At 53.0% G+C, this 24,735-nt stretch overlaps 2 protein-coding genes across 12 annotated transcripts in view; one reads left to right on the forward strand and one right to left on the reverse strand.

Moving 5' to 3' along the window:
- The window catches only part of LOC105484761 (adenosine A1 receptor), a 39,978-nt gene extending 27,038 nt beyond the window's left edge, over positions 1-12,940 (forward strand). For all 5 annotated transcript variants that reach the window (XM_011746694.2, XM_071078394.1, XM_071078380.1 and 2 more), the window contains one exon: positions 10,828-12,940. In XM_011746694.2, coding sequence (XP_011744996.1) covers positions 10,828-11,467 — 640 coding nt within the window. In that variant the 3' untranslated portion in view covers positions 11,468-12,940. The remainder of the gene's footprint in view (positions 1-10,827) is intronic.
- Positions 12,941-13,309: 369 nt separating this feature from the next.
- On the reverse strand, positions 13,310-24,634 carry LOC105484763 (myosin binding protein H). 7 transcript variants are annotated; one of them, XM_011746697.3, is made up of 13 exons: positions 24,493-24,634; positions 24,105-24,190; positions 21,042-21,270; positions 20,818-20,952; positions 19,845-20,087; positions 17,423-17,511; positions 16,881-17,076; positions 16,559-16,698; positions 15,789-15,948; positions 14,745-14,881; positions 14,398-14,584; positions 14,116-14,166; positions 13,310-13,584 (listed from the first exon to the last, which is right to left on the reverse strand). In XM_011746697.3, the coding sequence occupies exons 1-12, from the start codon at positions 24,632-24,634 to the stop codon at positions 14,150-14,152; spliced, it is 1,761 nt and encodes a 586-aa protein (XP_011744999.2). In that variant the 3' UTR covers positions 13,310-13,584; positions 14,116-14,149. The 7 variants fall into 7 exon arrangements, with proteins under 7 accessions (XP_011744999.2, XP_070934472.1, XP_070934450.1 ...); XM_071078371.1 differs by lacking the exon at positions 24,493-24,634 and having other exon boundaries at positions 19,920-20,087; positions 21,042-24,303; XM_071078349.1 differs by lacking the exons at positions 13,310-13,584; positions 14,116-14,166 and having other exon boundaries at positions 14,247-14,584.
- Between the last annotated feature and the right edge of the window lie 101 nt (positions 24,635-24,735).

A 24,735-nucleotide genomic window follows, 5' to 3' on the forward strand; every position in this document is an offset into this window, starting at 1 on the left:
CCAAGGACAGACAGCTTCAGAACCGGCGCACTCCAGTCTCATCCCTGCAGTGGTGGCTGGCTTCTTTACACCTTTCTCGCTTTGGCTGTTCTGCATTCACCTAAGAGAATTCTGTAGGGCCTCTATGCCCACTCCCTCTTCCTTCTTTTTTCTCTGTCAGATGTATCTTTGCTGATTGGTCCCATGGTGTGTTCACCATCTGATGGCGTCTTCCTACTTTTTTTTTTTTTTTTCCATTATTTTTTTGAGATGGAGTCTCGCTCTGTCACCCAGGCTGGAGTGCAGTGGCATGGCTCACTGCAACCTCTGCCTCCCAGGCTCAAGCGATTCTCCTGCCTCAGCCTCCTAAGTGGCTGGGACTATAGGTACCTGCCATCATGCCCAGCCAGTTTTTGTATTTTTAGTAGAAATGGGGTTTCACCATGTTGGCCAGAGTGGTCTCGAACTTCTGACCTCAAGTGACCGCCCGCCTTGGCCTCCTAAAGTGCTGGGATTACAGGCATGAGCCACTGCTCCCAGACTGAGCTCTTCCTATTCTAAAGTGGCTTATCGTTTATGTTCTCTGAGTCAGCCTAACAATCAGTCCCCAGTGGCATCCAGGAGTGCCCTCTGAGGGTGTAGACAAGGAGAGGCCACCCCTCTGTGTGCCACTGGGCCTCCAACTAGAAGTGATCTCATCCCTGAAAAGGACGATTCATGAGGCAAAGGACCAACGAGGAGCTTGGGCATTCTCATGATGTCTTTTGGGAATTAGCATGAGATGAAGACTTGCTTTTCTGGGATGCAGGCTAAGAGACTCTGGGGAGGCAAGTTCTGGCCTGGGAAGCCTCTGCTGGTCTCACAGTGTGCAGGGCAATGCTGGGACTCCAAGCCACTGTGGACGTGTTGGTGGCTGGCTGGTGGCCTGGTGGCAGTTTCTCATACATTTCATAAGAGGCCCTTGTCATAGCAGCCTTATGTTGCAGGACCTAGGCAGGGGACCAGAAGTTGTCTGATTCAGCAGTGGATTCCCTACAGCTCCCAGCACAGCAGGGAATGAACCAGAGAATGATTTTCCTCATCCAGGGCATCCTAATTGCCTTCAGGGCTAGGGTCATGCCTTTCTAATCTGACTGTCTCTAATTGAGCACCTATCATTTAATCCTTATCTCTTGTTCCCTGAGATGTACTCACATAGCAGGTCCTCAAGCAATCATTTCTGAATAAGTGGATGTATGGTTTCATTAATGCATTTTTACATGTATTTATTCATTCATTCAACAAATAGTTATTGAGCACTGATACAGGTACTGAGGATGCAGTGGTAAACATGCCAAATAAAGGTTCTGTCCTAATGGGGCTCATATTCTACTGGAGTACTGGAGAGAAACTGATAATAAATGCATAGATAGATAGATAGATGGGGGGGGGAAGAGAGGGTGTGAGAGAGACAGAGGAGGGAGAGGGTCAGGAAGTGATAAGCTCTATCAGGAAAATTAAATCTGGCAAGAGGATACAGTGATAGAGACTATTTTTCAGGAGAGTCAGGGATCTTCCCTTAGGACCTGCCATCTGAGTGGAGACCTGAGTGAATGGAGAATGCGCCTTCCCAGACATTTCAGGAGATGAACAGGAAGTGCAAAGGCCCTGAGGTGGGAGAGTGCCCCAGGTATGTAAACAAAAGAGTGTCTACTAGCATGGTGAGAGTAAAGTGGAGTTCAGGGAGAGTGAAGTGGAGTTCAAGGTAAGGGGATGGGCCCTTCGGGGAGAGAAGGTCAGGGAGACTGGGGGAATGACAGGGCACCCTCTGCTCAGAGGTCAGGATCAAAATCAGAGTCATCTTGTTGATTCTTTCTCTCAGCTGGACATCTGTCTTATTTCATTTTCTGCTGCTATAATGGAATAGCACAGTCTAGGTAATTCATAATGAACAGAAATTTATTTGGCTCCCAGTTCTAGAGGCTGGGAAGTCCAAGATTAGGGGACCATGTCTGATAAGGACCTTCTTGCTGCCTCATAACATGCTGAAGGCATCACACAGGCAGGAGCTGAACTCATCCGTCAGAAGGACCCCACTTCTGTGATAATGAACCTGTTCCTGCAGTATTGGCATTAATCCATTCATATGGGTGGAGCCTCATGACCTAATTACCTCTTAAAGGGCCTACTTCTCTGCACTGTTGCAATGGGGATGGTTTCCAATATATGAGCTTTGAGGGACGCATTCAAACCATGGCATTCTGCCCTGGCCTTCAAAATTCATGTCCTTCTTGCATGCAAAATACATTTATTCCATCCCAGTAGCCCCCAAAGTCTTAACTAGATCCAGCATCTACTCAAAAGTCCAAAGTCCGGAGTCTTATCTAAATCAGATATGGGTGAGGCTCAAGACAGGATTCATCCTAAGACAAATTTCCTTCTAGTTGTGAGCCTATGAAATCAAAACAAATTACGTGCTTCCAAAATGCAATGGTGGGACAGGAATAGGATAGGTATCCCCATTCCAAAGGGGAGAAATGGGCAAGAAGAAAGCAGTAACAGGACCCAAGTAAGTCCAAACCCCAACAAGCCAGACAACATTAAATCTTAAGAGTCTAATGCCCTGAAGTTATTAATGCCCTGAAGATTCCTGTGCCGGAGGATAAATATACTGCCCAGGTGGATGCCAAAGAAAAAGAAGATGTGAAATCTTGTGCTGAGTGGGTGTCTCTCTCAAAGGCCAGGATTGTAGAATATGAGAAACAGATGGAGAAGATAAAGAACTTAATTCCATTTGATCAGATGACCACTGAGGACTTGAACGAAGCTTTCCCAGAAACCAAATTAGACAAGAAAAGTATCCCTATTGGCCTCACCAACCAATCGAGAATTTATAAAATTGAGTCTGGGAGGAAGCTCTGGCCCTTGTATTACACATTCTGGACATTAAAAATAATAATTACACACACACACACACACACACACACCCCAAAAGAGTCTAGAATAGCCTTTTACTCCATGTACCACCTTCTGGACATATTGGCTCTACTGGGCTCAGCCCATGAAGCAACTCTCATGAACTGGAGTCTCATGCCTGCAGCTCTCCCATACTGGAGTTGCATGCTGGTGGTCCTACAGTGCTGGGGTCTGTGCAGTGGCCTCACTCCCATGACTCCAGGAGGCATTGCCCTGGTGAGGGATCTCTGTGGTGGCTCTGTCCCTGTGACAAGTTTCTGCCTGGGCCTCCAGGCTGTCCATGATATCCTTTGAAATCTAATTGGAGGCTGGCGTGACCCCACAGCTCCCACACTCTGTGCACCTGCAGAATCCACACCATGCTGACACTGCCAAGACCTACCTACCACTTGTGTTCTCTGGAACAGCAGCACAAGCTACATCTGGGCCTGCTTGAGCCATGACTGGGGCTGCCAAGGAGCACTGTGGTGGAGCAGAGTCCTGAGGTGGCCCTGGGCAGCAAACGCCGAGGTCCCGCTTGGTGTCTCTGGAAACCTTGCTCTAAAGGTCCTCACCTGCCTTGAAAATCTCTGAAATGCCTGTGTGGTCATTCGCCCATCATCTTGATGAATAGAACCTGGCTTCTTTCTATCCATGTTATTCTCTTTAGCAAATGGTGTTTTGGCCACATCCTTACTATTCTCTCCTGAACACACTTTTTAATTCTTTACATGGCCAGGTTGAGAGTTTTCCAAATCTTTCCATTCTGCTTCCCTTTTAATGATAACTTTCATCTTTAAATCATCTCTATATTCCTTCATTTTGCTATAAATGGCAAAAAGAAACCATGTAGCACCTTGAATGTTTTGTTGCTTGGATATTTCTTCTGCTAGGTATCCCAGTTAGTTGCTCTAAAGTTCTGCCTTCCACAAGACACAATTTCACCAAGTTCTTTACAACTACATAACAAAGATGACCTTTACTCCAGTTTTCAGTATCTTGTTTCTTGTTTCCATCTGAGACCTCATCCAAATTTCTTTAGTGTCCAGATTTTCTGCTAGCATTCTAATCACGACCATTCAAATCATCCCTTAAAAGATTCAGTTGCTCCCTACAGCTCTTGTCTTCTGAGCTTTCACCAGAATTACCCTTAATGCTCCATTTATGGCAGTCTAGGCATTTTCTTTTTTGCCTACTCCTCCAAACTCTTCCAGCCTATACCTGTTACCCAGTTCTAAAGCTGCTTCCACATTTTCAGGTATTTGTTATAGCAACAACCCCACTTCTGGTACCAATTTTCTGTCTTAGTCCATTTTGTGCTACTATAACAGAATACCTGAAACTGGATAATTTATAAAGAAAAGAAGTTTACTCAGTTCACATTTCTGGAAGCTGAGAAGTCCAAGATCGAGGGTCTGAATCTGACAAGGGCCTTTTTTTCTGGCTCATCCTATGGCTCAAGGGTGGAAGGACAAAAGAGCACACTCTCAAGACAGAAAAGAAGGTGGCCAAACTCATCTTTTATAAAGACTCCACTCCTGTGATAATGAACCCACTTCTGCAATAATGGCATTAATCCATTCAAGAGGGCGGAGCTCCCAGGATCTAATGACCTCTCAAAGGTCCCACCTTTCATCATCATTGCATTCGGGATTAAGTTTCCAACACATGAGCTTTGGGGGACACGTTCAAACCATAGCAACATCCAAACTCAGCAGCAGGTCCTGTTGGCCCTGTTCCTAAATACATCTCAAAGCCATATGCTTCTTCTCAATTCCCATGCTGCCTGCTACAGCATCCCACCCTCATCTGCCTGGATGGCTAAAATAGCCTCCTGCTGGTTTTCTTGCCTTCCCTCATTCCCTGCTGCAACGCATTCTCCACACAGCAGCCTGAGTTGTTTTTTAAAAACAGAAATTCAATTATATTATTCCTTTGCTTAAAATGACTTTCCCTTGTACTTAGAATAAACCCCAGAACACTTACTGCAGCCCTCTCCGCCCTAGGCCTCTTCTCTGACTGAGCCGGCCTCTCTGGCCTTCACCCCTGTGGTTCCTTCACACTGGCCCTCTCTTGCCACTCTGGCCTCAGCACCTCTCCCAGATGGTGCCTTCTGCCTAGAAGGCTCTGTCCCAGATCTTTCCCTGGCTGACTCGGTGGTGGTCCTTTGGCTCTCGGCTCATTGTCTCATCCTCAGAGAGGCTGCCCTGCGTATCAGCAGTGTGCCCTGCCCACTGACTCACTCCTGGGTGACCCTGCTTATTTCGCTTGGTAGGTCTTTTCACTCTCTAAAATGATCTGGTTTATTTGTTTGCATATCTATTGCCTGTTTCTCTGTCTGCAGAATGATACTTTCATGAGTCTGTTCTCTTTTATATTCCTGAACCCTAACACCTAGAACCTGGCACCTGATAGGTGCTCAATGAATACCCCTTCAATAAATGAAAGGGTGAGTCTCAACCACCTGATTGCCCCCAGAAGGAACAAGACACCAACTAAATAGCTGGGCAGCACATGCATGTGAACAGGTCATTCTGATGACTCAGAAAGAGGTCAGACTTTGCGGGAGAAGGGAGGCTCCCAGGCAAGGCACAATGGCATCCTCACAACTGCTTAGTCCAGGGAGATTTGCCTGGGGCAGGAGAAGCTTGCCTTCCGGGCCCTAGCCATGGCTCCCTTCTTCTGCTCCAAGCTTCCGCCCTCCAATCCTCACGTGTCCTCCGTCTCCCAGAGTGGCAGAGCTGGGTCCAATATGGGCTTTGCACTTGGACATACTGGAGTCTTAGAAATTCTTTTCCTGCTTTTTCCTGGCAGAGTGGCCTTGGACATGTTTTCTAATCTCTCCAAGTCTCAGTTACTGCAATTAAGAAATAAGAATAATGGCACAGGTTGAGTATCCCTTATCCAAAATGTGTGGGACCAGAAGTGTTTCCAATTTGGGATTTTTTTCAGATTTTGGAATATTTGCATTATACTCACTGGTTGAGCATCCCTAATCTGGAAATCTGAAATGCTCAAATGAACATTTTCTTTGAGTGTCTTGTTGGCATTCAAGTAGTGTTGAATTTTGGAGCATTCGGGCTTTTGGATTTTCACATTAGGGATGCTCAACCTGTAGTATCTAAGTGATAGGGTTGTGCTGAAGTATCAATAAAACCATGTCTATAAAGTCAGCGCCCAGGGCTGGGCGCAGTGGCGCACGCCTATAATCCCAGCACTTTGGGAGGCCAGAGCAGGAGGATCACTTGAGCCCTGGAGTTTGAGATCAGCCTGGTCAACATAGTGAAACCCCCATCTCTACAAAAACACTTAAAAATAACTAGGCATGGTGGCCCACACTTGTCCCCACTACTGAGGAGGCTGAGGTGGAAGGATCTCTTGAGCCCAGGAGTTTGAGGTTACAGTCAACTGTGATTGCACCACTGCAATCCAGCCTAGGAGACAGAGTGAGAGCCTATCTCTTAAATAAATAAATAAATAAATAAATAAATAAATAAATAGTGCCCAGCGCATAGAAATAAATGTTAACGCTTACCAGCATTTTTATTGTTGTTATTATTGATCAGATAACTATTATTTTCGAACTCCTTCCTCACTTAGCCTCCAGAATCTCCCACCCCTCCTATGGCAGCCCTGCCAGGGTGTCCTGGGAAGAACCAATGGCTCTCTCTGCCCTGCCCTATTTGGACACAGGATTTGAAGACTTCGTTCCCTCATTTCCACCTCTAAACCATATTGACACTCCTGCAGCAGCTATGATATGAAATCCTTTTCTGTTCAGCCACCAGCTCTTGCCAGCACTGAGAGGCTCAACAGGAACCCCCTTCCATTTCTTTCCTCAAGCGATCCCTTTGCCTCTCAGGGTCTCTGTAGACCATTGCTCTGGGGACTCAGTCTTTTCATGTTATCATCATCAATAAGAAGTTCCGACTAATAAACTAATTCATACTATGGAGTTCATATCATTTCAGCTTTTAAAAATAACACACAAGTGGGCGTGGTGGCTCATACCTGTAATTCCAGAACTTCAGGAGGTCGAGGGGGGAGAATTGCTTGAGCACAAGGTGCTCGAGATCAACCTGGGCAACACAGGGAGACCCCGTCTCAATAAACTAAATAAATAAATAGCACACAGAGAAGGCAACTCTTAACCCAAAGGAATGTCTCATTCCTTGTGGGATTTTATGCACTTTGAAGGAGATTCTTGAGGTGGGGCTCTCCCTGGTTGCCTCAGGGCTATTTTTTTTTTTTTTGAGACAGAGTTTCGCTCTTGTTGCCCAGGCTGGAGTGCAATGGCGCAATCTCACGATCTCGGCTCACTGCAACCTCTGCCTCCTGGGTTTAAGCAATTCTCCTACCTCGGCCTCCCGAGTAGCTGGGATTACAAGCATGCGCCACCATGCCTGGCTAATTTTTTTTTTTTTTTTTTTAGTAGAGACAGGGTTTCACCATGTTGCCCAGGCTGGTCTTGAACTCCTGACCTCACGTGATCCTGCCTCGGGCTCCCAAAGTGCTGGGATTACAGGCATGAGCCACTGCACCCGGTTCCCTCAGGGCTATCGTTAAGGCACTGTCTGCCCTGCTGGCCTGTGGATGGGGCCCCACTTGGTGTTTTCCTGTCTCTGTTCCGTTGCTCTCCCGTTCGTGCACGCCTGAGTTGCACACTCCTGAGAGCAGCATCTCCCTGCTTAGCTCCCAGCACAGCCCTCGGGGATGCTGTGGACTTGGGAGGGGCATTCACAAGTCAGAGGCACCTTCCATACACTCCGACCCCATGCATGCCCCAGGACTTGCAGCCTCTGCTTCCTTTCCCACGTGTAAGGAGAGGTGAGCTTCTCCCCTGGCCCTGGGAGGCAGCCCTTCCTGTGAGAGCCTGCCCCACCTCAGCCAAGGTCTTGGGTCCAGCCCTTTCCCACAAGGGAGAAAATAGCAAGAAAAACAGATGAGAGCTGATACCCTAAGCTGCAGGGTCTGCTGGGACTGGGTACTGGAGGAGCCCCAGGAAAGCTTTAACCCCGGGGGCTCCAGGCGGTCAGAAGGGTGAGGGGTGAGGAGAGAAGAGGGGAGGGAGCCACCTCTGTAGCTAGAAGTTGTCTCTTCCCTCTCTCCTGTCAGTGTCTAGACTGTCACTGTCTACCTCTCCTCTCTCCATAGGTCATCACTGCCCTGATGTCAGTCCCAGGCTAGATCCCTCAATCCATAGGCTGGACGGCAGCACCAGAGGTCACCTGGCCCACCCCACTGACTCTGGGTGGTGCCTTCCTTGGGCAAGGTCTAGAAGTTCCCCTTTTAAATCTAATAGGCAAGGGATATTTTCAACCTGCCAATCATCTGCATCTCAGCAACCCACAGTCAGCCTGGCACCCTGAAGGTGAGCTGGGCTTGGAGTCAGGAGACCCAGGCCAGTGGAGCTTCTAATCTGTGAAATGGGCATTCCCTTGTCTGCTGTGCTCACCACAGCGGCGGTTATGGGGATTACCCGAGATAGGACTGAGAAAGGGATTTGTACATGATAAATGTGGTATAAATAGCAGATGTGATGGGTGGTAGGGGTAGGCAGGACACCTGGCCCTGTCCTCTCTGCAGCAGCAGCTGTCTTTCCCTGCTGAGGTTCACCTGGGGATCTGGCCCTGCTCTCCGCTGTGTGGCTGCTGAGATAGCATCTCTCGGCCTTCAGAATGACCAACGTTCCTTTGGTCTTTTCCTGTAGACTCACTCCCGGAACTTTTTCCACCATATCTGAGAGGACACGTGGGGAACACTTTGAGATGGTCAGGAACAAGATGTGAGGAAGATGTTTAAATAGCCCTTAGGCTGTGTTTGCTAAGCATCCAGAGATACTGGAGTTTTCCAGGTGGCCATTTGTCTAGGAGCTTGGAGGGGTAAGAAGAGCTCAGGCAAAGGAATACTGGTTGCGTGTTTACAGAGTACTTGCACACGCAGTATCTCATTTGATCCTCCCCCTCTGAAGTAGGTCTCTTTTACAGAGGAGGCATTGATCTAGCAAGTTGCAGACTGGCGGCCCAAGTTTGGGTCTTCTGACTCACAGTGTCTGCACCAGGCCTGGCCATTATGCTTGAGGATACAGAGGAGGGAAAGGGCTTCAATTACAGCAAGAGAGTGAGGATTGGATCTAAGGAAACTTCAGAGTCACAAGTGAACCAGTCACCTCTCAAGGCCCCTTGGTGGCGGTTTGGGGCACAAGAATCCTATGATCACAGAGTAGGAGAGGGGAACTGCTCCGAAGGTGTTGGAGTCATCTAGTCCTCAATTTCTTCACTGGGACAATGAAGGGATAGAAAATGAGATTCCAAAGGTCTCTTCTAGTCCTTATCTTCTAGATGGGGTGGAGAGGGGGCATCTGGTTCCTCCCACTCTGCAAATTGTCTCCCTTCCTACTTCTATAGCCTTCACAGAGCAGGTGGGCTTTGATGGATGGTAAAGGATCTAGGAGAAGCGTTGTCTGGGGTGAGACAGACTTTAAGCATCATCACCATGCAGAAGAAAGCCGCAGATTCTGCATCCCTGGGGCAGAAGGAAACGGTCGGCAGCCTCTCCCTTCACACTCCTGGGTCTCAGAAGCTGTTTACATGCTCAGGAGGGCACTCCATCCATTTCAGAAGCTGCTTTGGAAAATAACAACTGGGCAAGCTGCTGCTGCTCAGCCGGCTCCTCAGCACAGAGCTGGCGAGACCCAGCCCTTGGCACTGTCTCCAAGGCCAGTGTATAGACAGAAGCCATGATGGCTGCTGGCTAGATTGGTTTAAAGGGAAGCAGGAACCCCTGAGATGTGAAAACGCCCAACCCTTGTGGCTCATGAGCAGCCTCGTCATCCAGATGTTTCCATCTTCTTTGTGGGTCATGACATGAAAAAAGTTAGGCCCTTGACTCAACCTATTTCCTTTAAAGGACGTATCATGATCTATAGTTGTCTTGTTTATTTTCTTGCTTTGGTGTTATCTGTCTCTTCACCCAAAATGTGAGATGTGTAGAAGCAGGGATCTTTTATCTTATTCTCAGCACAGAGAGCAATGCCTAGCACAGAAAGCACTTGACAAATGCTTGCTGAATGAATGCATCCATGTATGCGCGCGTAAATGCATGAATGAATGAGTGAAAGTATCCAGCATGTAGTAGATGCTCAGTGAATATCAGTTTTCTTTCCTGAGCATCATTTCCAGTTAGCTTGGGAGTGCAGGGCTGGTTCTTGAGATCAAGCCGTTAGGAGTTAAGTGCTGCACAGTGATTGGAAGGGGAAACAGGAGGTTAATGTAGAGGTGGGAGACAGGGTATGGCAGGGGAGTATGGGACAAGGCCAAGAGAAGGGGGGTTGTGTGAAAGATTTTTTGAAATGACAGTTGTGTCTGCTGGCCTAAGAGAAGGGATGGTTGGTTAATCACCTGGGTGTTTCGGTCAGTGTAGACATGTTTTAGGAAGCATGGAATGGCGCTGCCACCTTCCATGTGGCCTTGGGCAGATCCTGTGACTACTTTGAACCTCAGTTTCCTCATCTTTCGATTGGGTAGCCCTCATTCTGCCGGTGACTTCCTACGCGATGAAGGCTGTCATGAAGCAAGGGTGAGATAACCAGTGGGGGCGTGCTGAGCGCATGGGAGGAATTTTTACTTTTCCTTGAAATTCCTAAAGGAGCTCCTCCGTGATTTTCTATTATTATTTTTGTTATTAATCAGGATTTCCTTTCTCTGCAGGAGAGTGAGCCAATGCATGGCAAGCACTAAATCTTAGATCCTGAAGACTCGGCCCTCAAGCAAAAGACATGCACCTCCCCACTCACTGGGCCCTGGATGGGGAGGGTGCTCCTCTTAGAGGCCCCTGGAGGCCAGGTGTGCCTCGGAGGGGCCTTTCGAGGCAGCTGGGAGGCAGATCCTGACACTCTGCCCTCTTCTCCCCCAGATACAAGATGGTGGTGACCCCCCGGAGGGCGGCGGTGGCCATCGCCGGCTGCTGGATCCTCTCCTTGGTGGTGGGGCTGACCCCTATGTTTGGCTGGAACAATCTGAGCGCTGTGGAGCGGGCCTGGGCAGCCAACGGCAGCATGGGGGAGCCCGTGATCAAGTGCGAGTTCGAGAAAGTCATCAGCATGGAGTACATGGTCTACTTCAACTTCTTTGTGTGGGTGCTGCCCCCGCTTCTCCTCATGGTCCTCATCTACCTGGAGGTCTTCTACCTAATCCGCAAGCAGCTCAACAAGAAGGTATCGGCCTCTTCTGGCGACCCGCAGAAGTACTATGGGAAGGAGCTGAAGATCGCCAAGTCGCTGGCCCTCATCCTCTTCCTCTTTGCTCTCAGCTGGCTGCCTTTGCACATCCTCAACTGCATCACCCTCTTCTGCCCGTCCTGCCACAAGCCCAGCATCCTCACCTACATTGCCATCTTCCTCACGCACGGCAACTCAGCCATGAACCCTATCGTCTACGCCTTCCGCATCCAGAAGTTCCGCGTCACCTTCCTTAAGATTTGGAATGACCATTTCCGCTGCCAGCCTGCACCCCCCATTGACGAGGATCTCCCAGAAGAGAGGCCTGATGACTAGACCCCGCCTTCTGCTCCCACCAGCCCACATCCAGTGGGGTCTCAGTCCAGTCCTCACTTGCTCACTGTCCCGGGGGTCTCCCTGAGCCTGCCCCAGCTGGGCTGTGGGCCAGGGGCACGGGGGAGGCTCTGAAGAGATAACCGCAGGGTGTGGTCCCTCCACTAGGAGTTAACTACCCTATACTTCGGGGCCCTGCAGGAGGCTTGGGAGGGCAAGGATCCTACAGAGGGACCGGGTGTCCAGAGGCAAGAGTGTCCTGAGCCTCCACCTGCCTGACCATCCCATGAGCAGTCCAGCGCTTCAGGGCTGGGCAGGTCCTGGGGAGGCCAAGACTGCAGAGGAGCCACCTGGGCTGGGAGAAGGTGCTTGGGCTTCTGCAGTGAGGCAGGGGAGTCTGCTTGTCTTAGATGTTGGTGGTGCAGCCCCAGGACCAAGCTTAAGGAGAGGAGAGCATCCCCTCTGAGACGGATGGAAGGAGAGAGGTCGAGGACGCACTGGCCTGGCTGTCTCTCCTGTTCTGTAGGAGAGGGTGGCCAGAGGCAGCTAAGGGGCAGGAATCAAGGAGCCTCCATTCCCAACTCTGAGGACTCTGGGCCCCAGGCCATACCAGGTGCTAGGGTGCCTGCTCTCCTTGCCCTGGGTCAGCCCAGGATTGTACGTGGGAGAGGCAGAAAGGGTAGGTTCAGAAATCATTTCTGATATTTGCTGGAGTGCTGGCTCCATGCCCTGGGGAGTGAGCTTGGTGCGGTGGGTGCTGGCTTCAAACAGCCATGAGGTGGCAGCTCTGAGCCCTCCTTCTTGCCCTGAGTTTTCCAGGGAGGAGCCTGGAGTGTAATTACCTGTCATCTGGGCCACCAGCTCCACTGGCCCGCCCGATGCTGGGCCTGAACTGTCCTAGGTGACCCCATCTCTGCTGCTTCTGGGCCTAATGGAGAGGAGAACCCTAGACATTCTGCCTGCCTGGGGACGGGGTGGACGAAGGAAAGGGTCTGTAAGGACTCAGTGTTGACTGTGGGTCCCCCTGGGGTGGGTTTAGCAGGCTGCAGCAGGCAGAGGAGAGCACCCCCTGAGAGTGTGTGGGAGAAGGCCTTGCTGTCATGTGAATCCCTCAATACCCCTAGTATTTGGCTGGGTGTTCAGGGACTTTGGAAGCTCTATTGCAGGTGTCTGGGGGTCTAGGACTTTACGGATCTGGGGAAGGACCAACCCATGCCCTGCCAAGCCTGGAGCCCCTGTGTTGGGGGGGTGAGGCAGGGAGCCTGGAGCCCCGGTGGAGGGGAGGTAAGGCGGGGGAGCCTGGAGCCCCTGTGTGGGGGGGGCGAGGCGGGGGAGGGGAGGTGGTCACTGAGTTGACCTTCTGAACATGAGTGTCAACTCCAGGCCTTGCTTCCAGGCCCTTCCCTCTGTTGGAAAGGGGGTGTGCCCTGGCCCCCAAGGGAGGCCCAAGTGACTAATAAAAAACTGTGAACCCTGTGGAGAGCACATTGCTGGGCGCAGCTTTAGCAGAGAGGAAGCAATGGCGGGGGCCGGGAGGAGCTGCAAGAGTGGGCCTGTGGAGGCGTTCAAGGAAGGAAGGTTCCAGAGAGGGTGTGTCTGTTTCCATAGTTACACACTTGGGGTAGCAAACCCTGATCAGGAAGTGAGATCCTGAAAACTCACATGTCCAGAACCCCCACCCCCCGCCCCAGCCATGACATCCTGAGACCTCTCCAACTGGCATCTTCCTCATGGTGACATATCTGGAGAACCCCTCATGGTGAAACATTCAGACACCCCCGCCTCCTGGTGACACAGCACCTCCCCCTAGATGATGACGCTCAGTGGCACAGAGGCCCCGCGCTGTAACACCACGCATCTTTATTGGAGTGCTTCCCACCCAGTGCGCAACTCCGCAGGGCACTCCAGTCTCTGTGCCTTCCAGCACCCCTTGAGCCCAGATAGCATGGCCTGGGGCCTACCAGGCCCAGTCCTGAGTTCTGGACAACGGCCTCTGTGGGAGGGAGGCCAGCAGGTACCAGGGGCAGTTCCATCAGCCGTCGCTATGGAAGTGGGGGTCTTGGACATCTCTGGAGTTTGACTGTGGGCCTGGCGGACCTGACCCTTCAAGCCTGCAGCACCTGGAGGAGGACATGCTTCCTGAGCCCTGGTGTGAGCAGAGCTCGGCTGCAGGCCAGAGAGGTGCAGAGAGGGGAGGGGGAGCAGCACCCTCTTTCTCACCAGGCCTCCCTCCCTCAGGACCAAGCCCAGGTCTGAACTCTGCCCACTGCAGTTCTAGATACTTCTGTACTTATGGAGAGCCGCAGAACCACCAGGGGAGGGAAGGCAGGGAAAGGTTGTTATCCCCAGTCTTCGGATGAGGAAATGTGTCCAGAGAGAACACCTTTGCTGAAGGTCACTCAGAGCTGGGAGCAGACTCTGGTCATGTGGCGGTCCACGGAATCAACCCCCTTCTGGACCACACCGGCATTGCCTGGCCCTGCAACGTCACTGCAAGTCTCTGGACATGCGTGCTAGTTGCCTGTGTCCTCAAGTTTGTACCCAGAGCTGACCACCACCTTCCCTTTTCACTCCCACCCCCTGCTCCCGGCCTCCTCTCTGCTTCCGTGCCACCCGCAGAGGTGACAGAGTGGGTGAGTCAGGCCATTTACCTGGCTCCTCATCACAGCCTCCTCCTGTGGCTCTTCAGTGCGTGGCTGAGGCTGGAAGAGAGGCTGCAGTTAGAGTTTGGGGGAAGTGGCGGGGAACTGACAAGGTTCACGGTTATACACCCTCTTCTACACCTGTCCACCCTCCCACTTGGAAAGTAATCAGCACAGCCTGACCCCAATCTTACTACCCCTTCTCTTCTGCCTTGATTTTAAGCTCTCTGCTGCCTCTAATTCAGCTCCAGAGAGGTGCTTACTCCTGTTCTCCCATCCTCAAACTCTCACCTTTGACCTCCAGCCGGCAGTCCACAGATGCCTCCCCCAGCACGTTGATGGCCTTGCAGGTGTAGACCCCAGAATCAAAGGGGCTGGGTTTCCGGATCTCTAGGGTGCAGACGCCTTGCTCAGAGAGAGCACGGTATTTGGGGTTGCCCTGGATCTCCATCTTGTTTTTCATCCAGATGATCTTGGGCTGGGAGGCATGGTCAGAAGAGAGCTGGGGAGGTGTGGACTGGAGCGGGGCACTCAAAGGCTATCCCCAGGCTTAGGTGTGGATGCCTGGAGGATTCCTCAGCCCTGCTGTCCCCATCTGCCCCCACCAGCCCAGGGCACAGCAGGGCCTGGACCCTCACCTTGGGTGAAGCTCGGACACTGCAGAACAGCTGGGTGCTGTAGCCAGGGGTGGAGGTGTGGTCAGCCAGGGGCTGGGTGAATGAAGGGGCTTCTGAGAAGTCTCGCTCAATAAACCCTTTAGGTTTGGCAGCAATATCTGGGTTCAAGGGAGAAAGTCGGGTGAATCTGAGCTTACAGGAGTGAAGGAGACCTGTTAGGACTGACTGTGATCCACGATCTATGGATAGCAAGTCATGGCTTATTTGCGGGAACTTGGACAATCTCAAAGAGGCAGAGAGAGCTAAGACTGTAGCTGGGTGGGTCAGGGTGGTGAGCAGAGAAGAGAAGGTAGAAAAACCAGAGATGAGAGCATCTTGGCAGAAGGTGGAGGCTAGTAACTCAGAGATGCCATATTTCCTTTGTGTTTGTCATTGGAGACTTGACTGGCTTTCCTTTTCTAAACAAAAATTTCTTCCTAATTCTGTGCAGTTCAGGCTAGTGTTAAAAAAAGTTTGCCTTCTGGAACCCGCACAGGCTGTGGGTCGGAGAGGGCCTCGGGGCACACAAGGGACAGGGAAAAGGGCCCAGGGTTTAACATTTGACACAAGAGGGTCAGGTGCCTGTGTGGAGACAGTAAATACTCCTATCTCTCTTGTCCATCTATGTGGTGTGTATTAGGGTTGGGAGGCTTGCTTTTAGCAAACTCACCCTTTTTAGCACACTACCTATCCATGACCTGTGGGTCACCCTTTAGATTCCCTTCGGACACTTTCTGCCTGAAACTTGGCGGATGCACACACATCTCTGGAATAAGTACACAGCCTCCAAAGGGGCATCTTTCATTTGTGTGGATTTGCTCTGATGTGTTTGTTAAAATCAACCAGCCACATCCACTACTTTACAGCCATTCTGTGCGTGTGTATGCATAGCTGTGGAGTGAGGGGACAGCCCGTGTTCCAGGGGCAGACGCCCAGGAGAAGCCCAGAGAGAGGGGTGCAGAGATGCCGAGGAAGAGGCAGGGACACAGAGAGAGTTAGCACAGCCAGCTCTGGGCCCAAACCCACCTGCCTTCTGGATGTGGGCGAGCTCCTTGGTGATGGTGGCTGAGGCGCTGAGTCCACACAGGTTTTCTGAGAAGACCCGGAAGGAGTACGAGTTGCCGATGATGAGGTCAGAGATGGTGCAGGTGGTTGGGTGGTAGCGCTCCAGCACTGTGAACCATTGCTGCAGGGCCCTGGGCGTCACCCTCATTTCTCACCCCTGTCCTCGCCCTCCCTGCTTACCCTGGAGCCCTCTCCTCACAGGAACTCATTCCATGCCCCCAACCCTGGGATGCTGAACCATCCAGCTTTGGACCTCAGGGACATTGAATTGGAAGAAGGGCCCCCTGGGTCACTCAGGTGACCTCTGAAGGGTCCTCAGAGAATCCTAGAGCCTTCGCGTGCAAAGTGTGGCCCACAGATGTGCAACTTCAGCATCACCTGGAAATTTCTTAGAAATGCAGGCCCTCAGCCCCCACCCTGGACCTACTGAGTCACACTCTGCCTCTTAGCAAGCTCCCCAGGTGACTCATGTGGACATTAAGATTTGAGAAGTGTGGCTCCGGAGCTTGAAAGGCTTCAGACAGCCCGGGCCAGCCCTCCTCACAGTCTTCAGGAGGCATCTGAGGTCCAGAGAGGAAAAGTCTTGTTAAGGGCCTCCTAGGGAGTCAGGTTAGCAGTGGGCAGACCAGAACTGGATCCCTAGACTCGGTCCCTAGACTCAGTAGGATGGGCCTTCTCCACCACCTTGACCACTTCGTACCCTGACCCCACTCTGCCTCAGCCAGCCTCACCCCTGTCTTTTTGTCTGCCTTCTGCACCGTGTAGCCCAGGAGCTCTGTGTTGCCTGTGTCCTGGGGTGGCGTCCACTGAAGAGCAGCGTTGCAGCCCCAGACGTCCAGGAGCCGGATGCTGCTGGGAGGTCCAGGTTTCTCTGTAGGCCCAGAGTGCGAGGGGAAGTGAGCGTGAGGGCCAGGCTGGCCACAGAGCCCCTACATCCAAGATTTGGCTCCTGCCACACTCCCTTGGCCTGCTCCCATCAGCCGTCAGCTCTGGGATAGGAGGTCGGGGGCTCCAGGTCCCCCTTGAGGCAGCACTGTTCCCCTGGCTCCATACCAATCACCAGGATGTCAATGGCTGCCTTGGCCTCCAGGTCTTCCACGTGCACGGTGAGCTCGTAGCGGCCCGAGTCGGAGCGCTGGGCCGAGCGAATGAAGAGGATGGAGTCCTGGTCCCCGGTGCGCACGCTCACCCGCTGGCTGTCCAGGGCATGGCCGTTGTGGGTCCATGTGGCCTGAGGCTTAGGCTTCCCCTGGCAGGGAGGAGGCCCCAGGGTGAGTGTAGGGAGGTGCCAGCGTCCCCACACCCCCTTAACTCTAGGAGTCTCGAGCTATTCTCGGGGAAGCCTGTCCCTTTGGCCCTTCTCAGGAGGGGCAGCCCTGAGCCACATCTTCCAGGTGTCCAGCCCGCTCTGGGGCCCACCTGCCCATCCCCAGGCTGAGAATCACCAATGAGTCATGTACATGATTGTGGGAGGATGAGGCCGTCTCACTGGGTCTCAGCCCAACCCTTGGAGATCCTGCCATTTCCCAGGCTCCCCTTAAATGGGGGCCCTGGTTCCCACCCAGCCTCTTACCCTTGGTGGGGGAAATACCCACCTGGAAGGGGATTTGCAGGTTGACCGTCTCTCCTACCTGGCGGATGTAGGTCTGACGGAGGTGGCGGGGGACACGGATCTTGGGGGCCTCTGGATCAAAGCAAGAGTCTGGGCTTAGCAGTGCAGTGGGGTGGCTGATTGGGGTTTCTGAGGTGGGGCAGGGGATAGCTGGTGAGGGATGCTGGCTGGGAGGAGGGTCCTGCGTGTGCCTGGCTGCCGTGGGGTCCCTCCTTGCAGGAAGGGTGAAACTTTCACTCCTGAGGTCTAGGGGCCCACGTCCCTTAAGGGAGCAGGAGGTTTCAGGAGGTCAGCGCCTCCACGGTGTGAACTGGTAAGCATCCTGGGCACTCCCTTGGCGCCTCGACTCTGCCAGGATGGGATTTGCCTTGCAGCCCAGGCATTCCCAAGCACCAGATGGGCCCTAGCTGACTCTCTGTCTCCCCCTGCTGGGGAGCAGGTGCTGCACCTGTCCGGCTGCACTTCTAAGAAGGGGAGGCCACTGCCGTCTTCCTGCTCTAATACCCCCCACCCTCCACAAGCCCAGGACTTTCAGAGAAGTCCTTATGAAACCCTGTTTGTCCATTCCTCTGTCTCCAGGCCTTATTGAGAGGATTAGGATCTTTCCCTTCCTAAGTGAAGCCAGGGCAGGTATCCCCCCTTCTTCCTCTGTCACCCTCCCATAATCTGTTAGTCTCAGAGCTGGGAAGTCCTTCCTGAAGTCCTATTTCAGCCACATGTTATGCTAAGGAATGACCTTCTGACCCTCACCTGGTCAGGGGCAACCACTGAAGCCCCTGGGCATTCTAAAGGAAGCTGCAGTGGCCACCACCCCTGTCCCCTGTGGGTGCTGGGCCCATGACTGAGGTTCCTTTGCAGCAAACAGGTGGCAGCAGTTGGTTGGTGGCACGCAGGGCGGAGGAGGATGAGACAGTGAGAAGGAACACGGTGTCTCTGAGGATTAGCTGAGTGGGCACTTGGCTCTGCGAGCTCAGGCATGGAATGCTCTAGGGACAGCTGCAGGGGGTCAAGAATGTTTGGCAGCTCCAGGTGGCTGAGGAGGGACAGCTGAGCAGTCAAGGATCCTGGACAGGGCCCCCACTCTGCCCTGCCCATGACAAGCCTGGCTGTTCCCCACTTATTCACAGCCTCCTCTCCCTCTTCTCTCCAGGAAATCCCCTTCTCTCCTGCCAGAGGAATTTGAATGGAGAAGTGGGTGCTGAGTCTGGCTGGGTCCATCAATGCTGGGCCTGAGGGGCCTCTCAGAGTCTGAGCTCCCTGGTTCCCTGGGGAAGCCCAGCACCCTCCCAACCAAGAGGCCTTCCTGGCACCTCCAAGACTAGAGTGGACACAGCCATACTGCAGCTGCCAGGTGGGGCCACATCTCACTCAGAGCCAAAGGCTGGGAATGTCCTTGGGTTTTGGGTGCCACCGGAGAAGAGGCCCTGAAGTGCAGTGGGGCATGAGTGGTCCTGTGTAGGCATCAGACTCTGGGACTGCCAATAAAAGGCTGGGTGGCCTCAAGGGATGCTCTGGGCTCCTTGGGATCTGCTTGGCCTCGATAGTCTGTGAATCTAAGCTCCCTAACCCCACGGTTCCCATGTCTCTCAGGCCTCAGAGCTGAACATTTCCTTTTGAATTCAGACTTCACCCCTCCTATGGATCCCCTCTCCTTCTGGAGGCCTTGTCTAGAGCTACAGAGTTCTGTTTAGCCTCTTCCAGGAACCATCCATCCCCTTGTGGAGGAACAAGAAGGAAGGTGGAGAAGGCCTCAGGCCACCTGCCTGCCTGTGTCTCTCCTCACCCTGGGGGACTGTGCTGTCCCCAGAGACCTCAGATCACACCAAATGACTCACTGTCATTAACAGACTGAAACCTGATCAGCTCTGGGAGGGGAGCAAGGGGAGGATTGAGGCTAATGCACCTTGCAAATAGAAATATTAGCAATGGGGATGGCAGCTGGCCTGCGGGGCCCCAGTGAGGTACGCCCTCTGCGATGGAGAAGTCCTCATGGACCTTTCGCAGACCCTCTTTTTCTTTCCACTAGGACCGTGGTGGAACGAGGGGCAAGTAGGGCCTTCTCTCTGTTTCAAGACCTTTGAGAGAATCTGGAACCCAGGACACAGGAAATGGGCAGAAAATGAGTGTTTATGGCCACTGGAGGAATTGAGATTAGATGGGAGAAAGAACACATGGACCCTTAGCATTGAGCAGGAGACCCAGGGAACTTGACCTTTTGTTTCTGAGCATCAGGAAGCCCCTTCCTCAAGGCGTGGGGGCTGGACCACTCAGGGAAATGGCTTCTTAGACCTCCAGAGGCCCCTTGCTGCTGAGGAACCTGGAACTTTCTTCAGGCAAGATGTGATAGTGTGTGGCTTGTGCATGTGAGTGTGGGACGGGGGAAATGACTGCCTGGCTCCCTCTACCTGCTGGCCTCAGTTTCTCCATTAGATGAGGTGTTTGGGAAGGGCTGGGGAGCTGAAGTCCAGGATGGGCTTTACCGATATTCTCTCGGATGTGGACGGGCTGGTCCAGCATGGCCGGCGGGCCAGCCCCTGCGGAACTCACTGCAGACACCCGCAGGAGGAGCTTGTCTCCCAGAGCCAGGTTCCGCACGGTCTGCTGGGTCACCATCATGGGCCGGGCACTGACAGGCACCCACTCCGAGGCTGAGGGGATGGAGAGAGTGTGAGGTCTTGGCAGTGTGGCCACAGGCGCCCCTCTCCATGGGGCTTCTTTGCCTGCTGGTGATCTGGGGAAATCGGCCTCCCTCTCTGGGCCTCATTTTTCCCTTCTCTACCTTCCCTGACTTCTTGTCAAATGGCATAAAAGACACCTGATGTTAGAGCCCTGAAATCATGGCCAGAGATGAGGTTGTTGAAGCCCAGAGAGGGTTGGACACAATTGCAAAGTCACACAGCAAGGTAGGGGCAGAGGCAGAGGCAGAGGCCAGGCTGGACTTGGGCCATGGAGGGGACAGTGGCATCAGGGATGTAGCCCCCATACTCCCACCCCATTCCTACTTTCTCCTCACTGTCTCTTATGCTAACATTCCTCTCTCCTGCTCCTCCCTCTCCACTTCCTACACTTCAGGGTCCTCTGAGACTTAGCACTTCCTTCCCTTCTCGCCAAAGGAGAACCCAGAGTCCCCTTACCCTTCTCTTACTCAGAGACTCCTTGGAACTGAGGACAAGGGAGCCCCTCAACCCACCCACCTACCCTTTCTTACTCTCCTGCTGGTGGAGCAAGAAAGGATAGGTGGGTTGAGGAGCCCACCGCTTGCATCACCCCCTTCTGTGTCTCTCCCAGACTGACCAACAACATGGCCTACGCACTTGTCCCTGCAACTCTCCATGACAACCTCCCCTGGGTGTATGCAAGACTTAGCCCAGAACTCACCTCCCTCTCTGCAGAGCTCCAGCACATAGCCCTGGAGGCCCAGCCTCCCCAGCCTCTCTGGGGGCTCCCAGCTCACAGTCACAGAGCTGTTGCTCACATCCTCCAAAGTCAGCAGCAGTGGGGCACTGGGGACATCTGGGGAGATGAAGAGGTTCATGGCCAAGAGCTCCCCTCCACCCCTGACATGCCTGCCTCCCTCCTTCCCCTGCCCCACCTTCAGTCACCTTCACTTGGGGGTGCAGGCTTAGTGGTTACGGGGGCTGCAGGGGCCTGAGGGGCAGGGGCCTGCGGCTTGGGCACCTGCTCTTCCCCGGTGGACTCTGATACTGCCACTTCTCCGGGAGGCTCTGCGGTGGGCACCTTGGCAGATTCAGATGCGGTCTCCTCTGGACTGCAGGCAGGGTCCTCGGAGGTGGTTTTTTCCATCATTGCTGGACTGGCTGGGGGGCCAGGCTGGAGTGTGCAGGGGTCAGCCGTTGGGGGGCCTGGGCCTCTAGGGTGCCCAGGACACCTAGGTCCAGGCTTATATAGTCAGGGGCTGCCCCACCCCCAGCAAACGATTCCCAGCTGTGGGGTCAGGTCAAGCAGAAGGACTGGAGGGTGGAGAGGAGCCCAGGCCAGGAATAGCTCTGGGGGAGGAACCACAAGGGCCCCTTGAGGAGTCACTCCGTCATCCATCACCCCGACTGGCCTTCAGCAGCCAGGGTGCTGGTGCCCAGCTGGGGGAGGGTGCAGATGGGTGAGATGGGACATCAAGCAGGCCAGGTGTCAGGGCAATGGGAGGAAGAACTTCTATCTGGAGAATGAGCCCAGCTCAGGCTCTGTGTGTCTGGCCTCTATGGAGCCACTTGTGCCCAGAGCTTCTCAGACTGGGTGCTGGGGCCCTGAGAGTTTGGAACAGTCTTCCTTGTGAGCACTACCAGCTTTGCCTCTGGGGCCCACATTCCCCGGGCTCCCACAGTTCCCAGGGACTCTTGCCTGTGCTGTATGAGGCTGAGGGCCCTAGAGAGGGAGGGAATTGAGATGCTGAGGGTGGAGCTGCTCAGAGGATGGTCCTCCAGCATTGGAACTAAGAAAGGGGGACTAAGTCCCCTGGCTCCTGTCTCTATTGGGCGGCTGGTAAGGAGCTTGTCTCCCCTGATGCCTGCCGTGGGCCTCAGTTTTCCACCTATTACAGAGAACCCCTTGCCCTTCGGGGTGGGGTGCAGTCGTAGGCAGATCTTGAAGACGCCCCAGTGGAGGAGAGCACTCTGAAGCTTCTAGACTCTTCCAAGCAGGCTGTGGGCATGGACTTTCTCAGTGTGCCAAAGGAGGCAGATATGGCCAGATTTCTAGTTGTTGATTCATTTATTCAATAAAATGTTAAGACTGGGAATCATTGGAAAGCCAGAAAATACCATGTGTCAGGAAGGAGGGAGAGCATTAAGAACTTTTATTGCTGGTGTTGGAGCAGTCACTCTGGAAAATGTGAGAGTTTTACTAGTGCCTAGTAAAATGGATGAGGTGCCTACTCCGTGACCCAGCCGTGCCACTCATGTAACACCCACACATGCCCCAGGAGCCATGAAGAAGAAGGTTCATGGTAATGTTATTTGTACTTGTAAAATGTGGGGGGAAACAGCTGTCCCTCAACAATGTGATGGATAAATAACTGTGGAGTGTTTATGCAAATATAAAGCAAAGCATGGGGTCAAATGAGCAACTTCAGCTACTCACAGACCCAGTGAGAGCAGAAGAGCAAGGCACACAGAAATGGTGCGTCTCATCTGTGTCATCTACATTAAAGCCAAATGCAGTCAACACCGGGCTCTCTTCTTCAAGGTGCATCCGTGGGTGGTAAGGCCAGAAAGGAAGATGAGGCCAGTACAAAAGTTAGGATGGCGATGGCCTCTAGGCGGAGGAACAGGGTGTATGTGATCATGGTGGCTGCAGGGGTGCTAATGAGGTTTCCTTTCCTGACCTGGGTGGTGGTTACACAGGTTCTCACTACATAGTCATTCCTCAAATCAAACAAATACATCTATGCACTCTTTAGCATGTAAGACGTGCTCACAATGTAAAAATAAGTAAATGTGATTTATTCAGGGGCCTCAGCAGCATGCATGCTCTTCCCTTTCCTGGGGACTGGGGACACCAGGGTGTGGCTGCCTCTCAACCCTGCTGTCTCGGCTGGGGAGTGGCAGTGCAGGGCCTGGGAGCCTCTGGATCTGGCCCTCCCTGGATGGCCTTGCCTTCTGCTAGATGACTCCATGTCTTGCCAGGCAGACAGCGGGTCCTGGAACCACAAGGGCCCCTTGAGGAGTCACTCCCTCATCCATCACCCCGACTGGCCTTCAACAGCCAGGGTGCTGGTGCCCAGCTGGTCCGATCTCCATCCTTGGCCTCTGACTCTGCAGCTATAAGCGAATGTGACTAACCCCACAGGACCCTGAGTCAGCCCTGGAGAGCCTGTCCCAGGCGGGGGGAAGGGTGGCCCCAGGGGAGGGCGGTTGGCTGCTCATGAGGGCTTGCAGCCCTGGGGTTTCAAAGATCCCTGTGTGGTGGGGTGGGCAGTGGCAGGGATTAGGGAATGCTTGGCCCCACCAGCCAAAGGGGAAATGCCAGGTACCCCCTCCCCACACCCCACCCCACGCCTTGCCGAGTCCTTGCTTTCTTCGCCTTCAGCAGGGCTATGACCTTGGGATCAGTAGCATCTGCCCAGCTCCAGCTGGTTCAGATTTCAGATATTTCCTCCTTCCCTCCACTTCAAACCAGAGTCACAAACCATCAGGCCAACTTGTGATTATCCCAAGTCACAGATAATCCAAACATCAGAGAATCCACAAATCAATTCTCTTTAGTTTTGGAGTGTATATCTGGAGTCTCTTTGGATAAAGGCATTCCTGGGGCTCTGGGAATTCAACAGAAGCCTGATGAGAGCATCTCCATCTCATAAAGGCTGGAAATCTGTCTATTCTTCTGAACCACCCCATCACATCCTCCCGACCTCCTATCTCAGTCCAGCTTGAGCAGAGGTACTTTGATCTCTGGATGGGTGGAGGGATGAGTGTTAGGGGAGGGATGAGCAGAACAAAGGGCTAAGCCCAGCCCTAGGACTGCTGACAGATTTCAGTCCAGCAACAGAATGGGCTGCTTCCAAGGTGATGAGCTGCCCCTCACTGGGAGGCTGGAGGGCCATCTCTTAACCACTTTGAAGGGACTCCAGTCCCAATAGGCAGGAAGGGTGCATGAGATGACATCTGCATTTCCTGCTGGCCCTGAGGGTCCAGGGTTCAGGGCTTTCTAACCTGGTCCTGTGATGAGCTCCCACCACCTTCCCGTGGGTCAGAAGAGATGGAGTGTTGGGATGAAAAGACTTCTTTCCCAGGGCCTGCTAACCTTCAGGAAACATAAAAAGTTTCTTTCAATAGGGAATTTAATTTAGAAATCTGGATGGCAATGACTTTTTTTTTTTTTTTTTGAGACAGAGTCTCCCTCTGTCGCCCAGGCTGGAGTGCAGTGGTGTGATCTTGGCTCACTGCAAGCTCCACCTCCCGGGTTCAAGCCATTCTCCCGCTTCAGCCTCCCGAGTAGCTGGGACTACAGGCACCCACCACCACGCCCAGCTAATTTTTAAATATTTTTAGTAGAGACAGGGTTTCACCATGCTAGCCAGGATGGTCTTGATCTACTGACCTTGTGATCCACCCTGACTCGGCCTCTTAATATTTGGAAGGTCATCAGCCATGCTTGGGTTAAGTCCAAGGCAGGTGAATATGAGGATGCTGGCCTCCCACTGGGGCTCTCTGCGGCTAGGCAGAGGACATGGTGGCCTCATCTCTGCAAGCTCAGGGGTCCCAAGCCTCAGAGGAAGGAATCCAGAAGAGATGGGGGAGGGGAGTCCAATGGGTCTAGTGGGCACTCAAAGATAGACCAAAG

The sequence above is a fragment of the Macaca nemestrina genome, chromosome 1 (assembly GCF_043159975.1).
Source record: "Macaca nemestrina isolate mMacNem1 chromosome 1, mMacNem.hap1, whole genome shotgun sequence".
Taxonomy (NCBI): Eukaryota; Metazoa; Chordata; class Mammalia; order Primates; family Cercopithecidae; genus Macaca; species Macaca nemestrina.

Bases quoted from the DNA above. Each gene is read 5' to 3' on its own strand.
- LOC105484763 (XM_071078349.1), bottom strand. From the start codon at position 24,634: ATGAGGCCACCATGTCCTCTGCCTAGCCGCAGAGAGCCCCAGTGGGAG. The intron at 20,088-20,817 runs GTGAGTTCTGGG...CCATCCCCTCAG, and splicing joins GGAGCTCTGCAGAGAGGGAG to CCTCGGAGTGGGTGCCTGTC. The intron at 14,882-15,788 runs GTGGGTTTGGGC...CCTTGAACCCAG, and splicing joins CGCCCACATCCAGAAGGCAG to ATATTGCTGCCAAACCTAAA.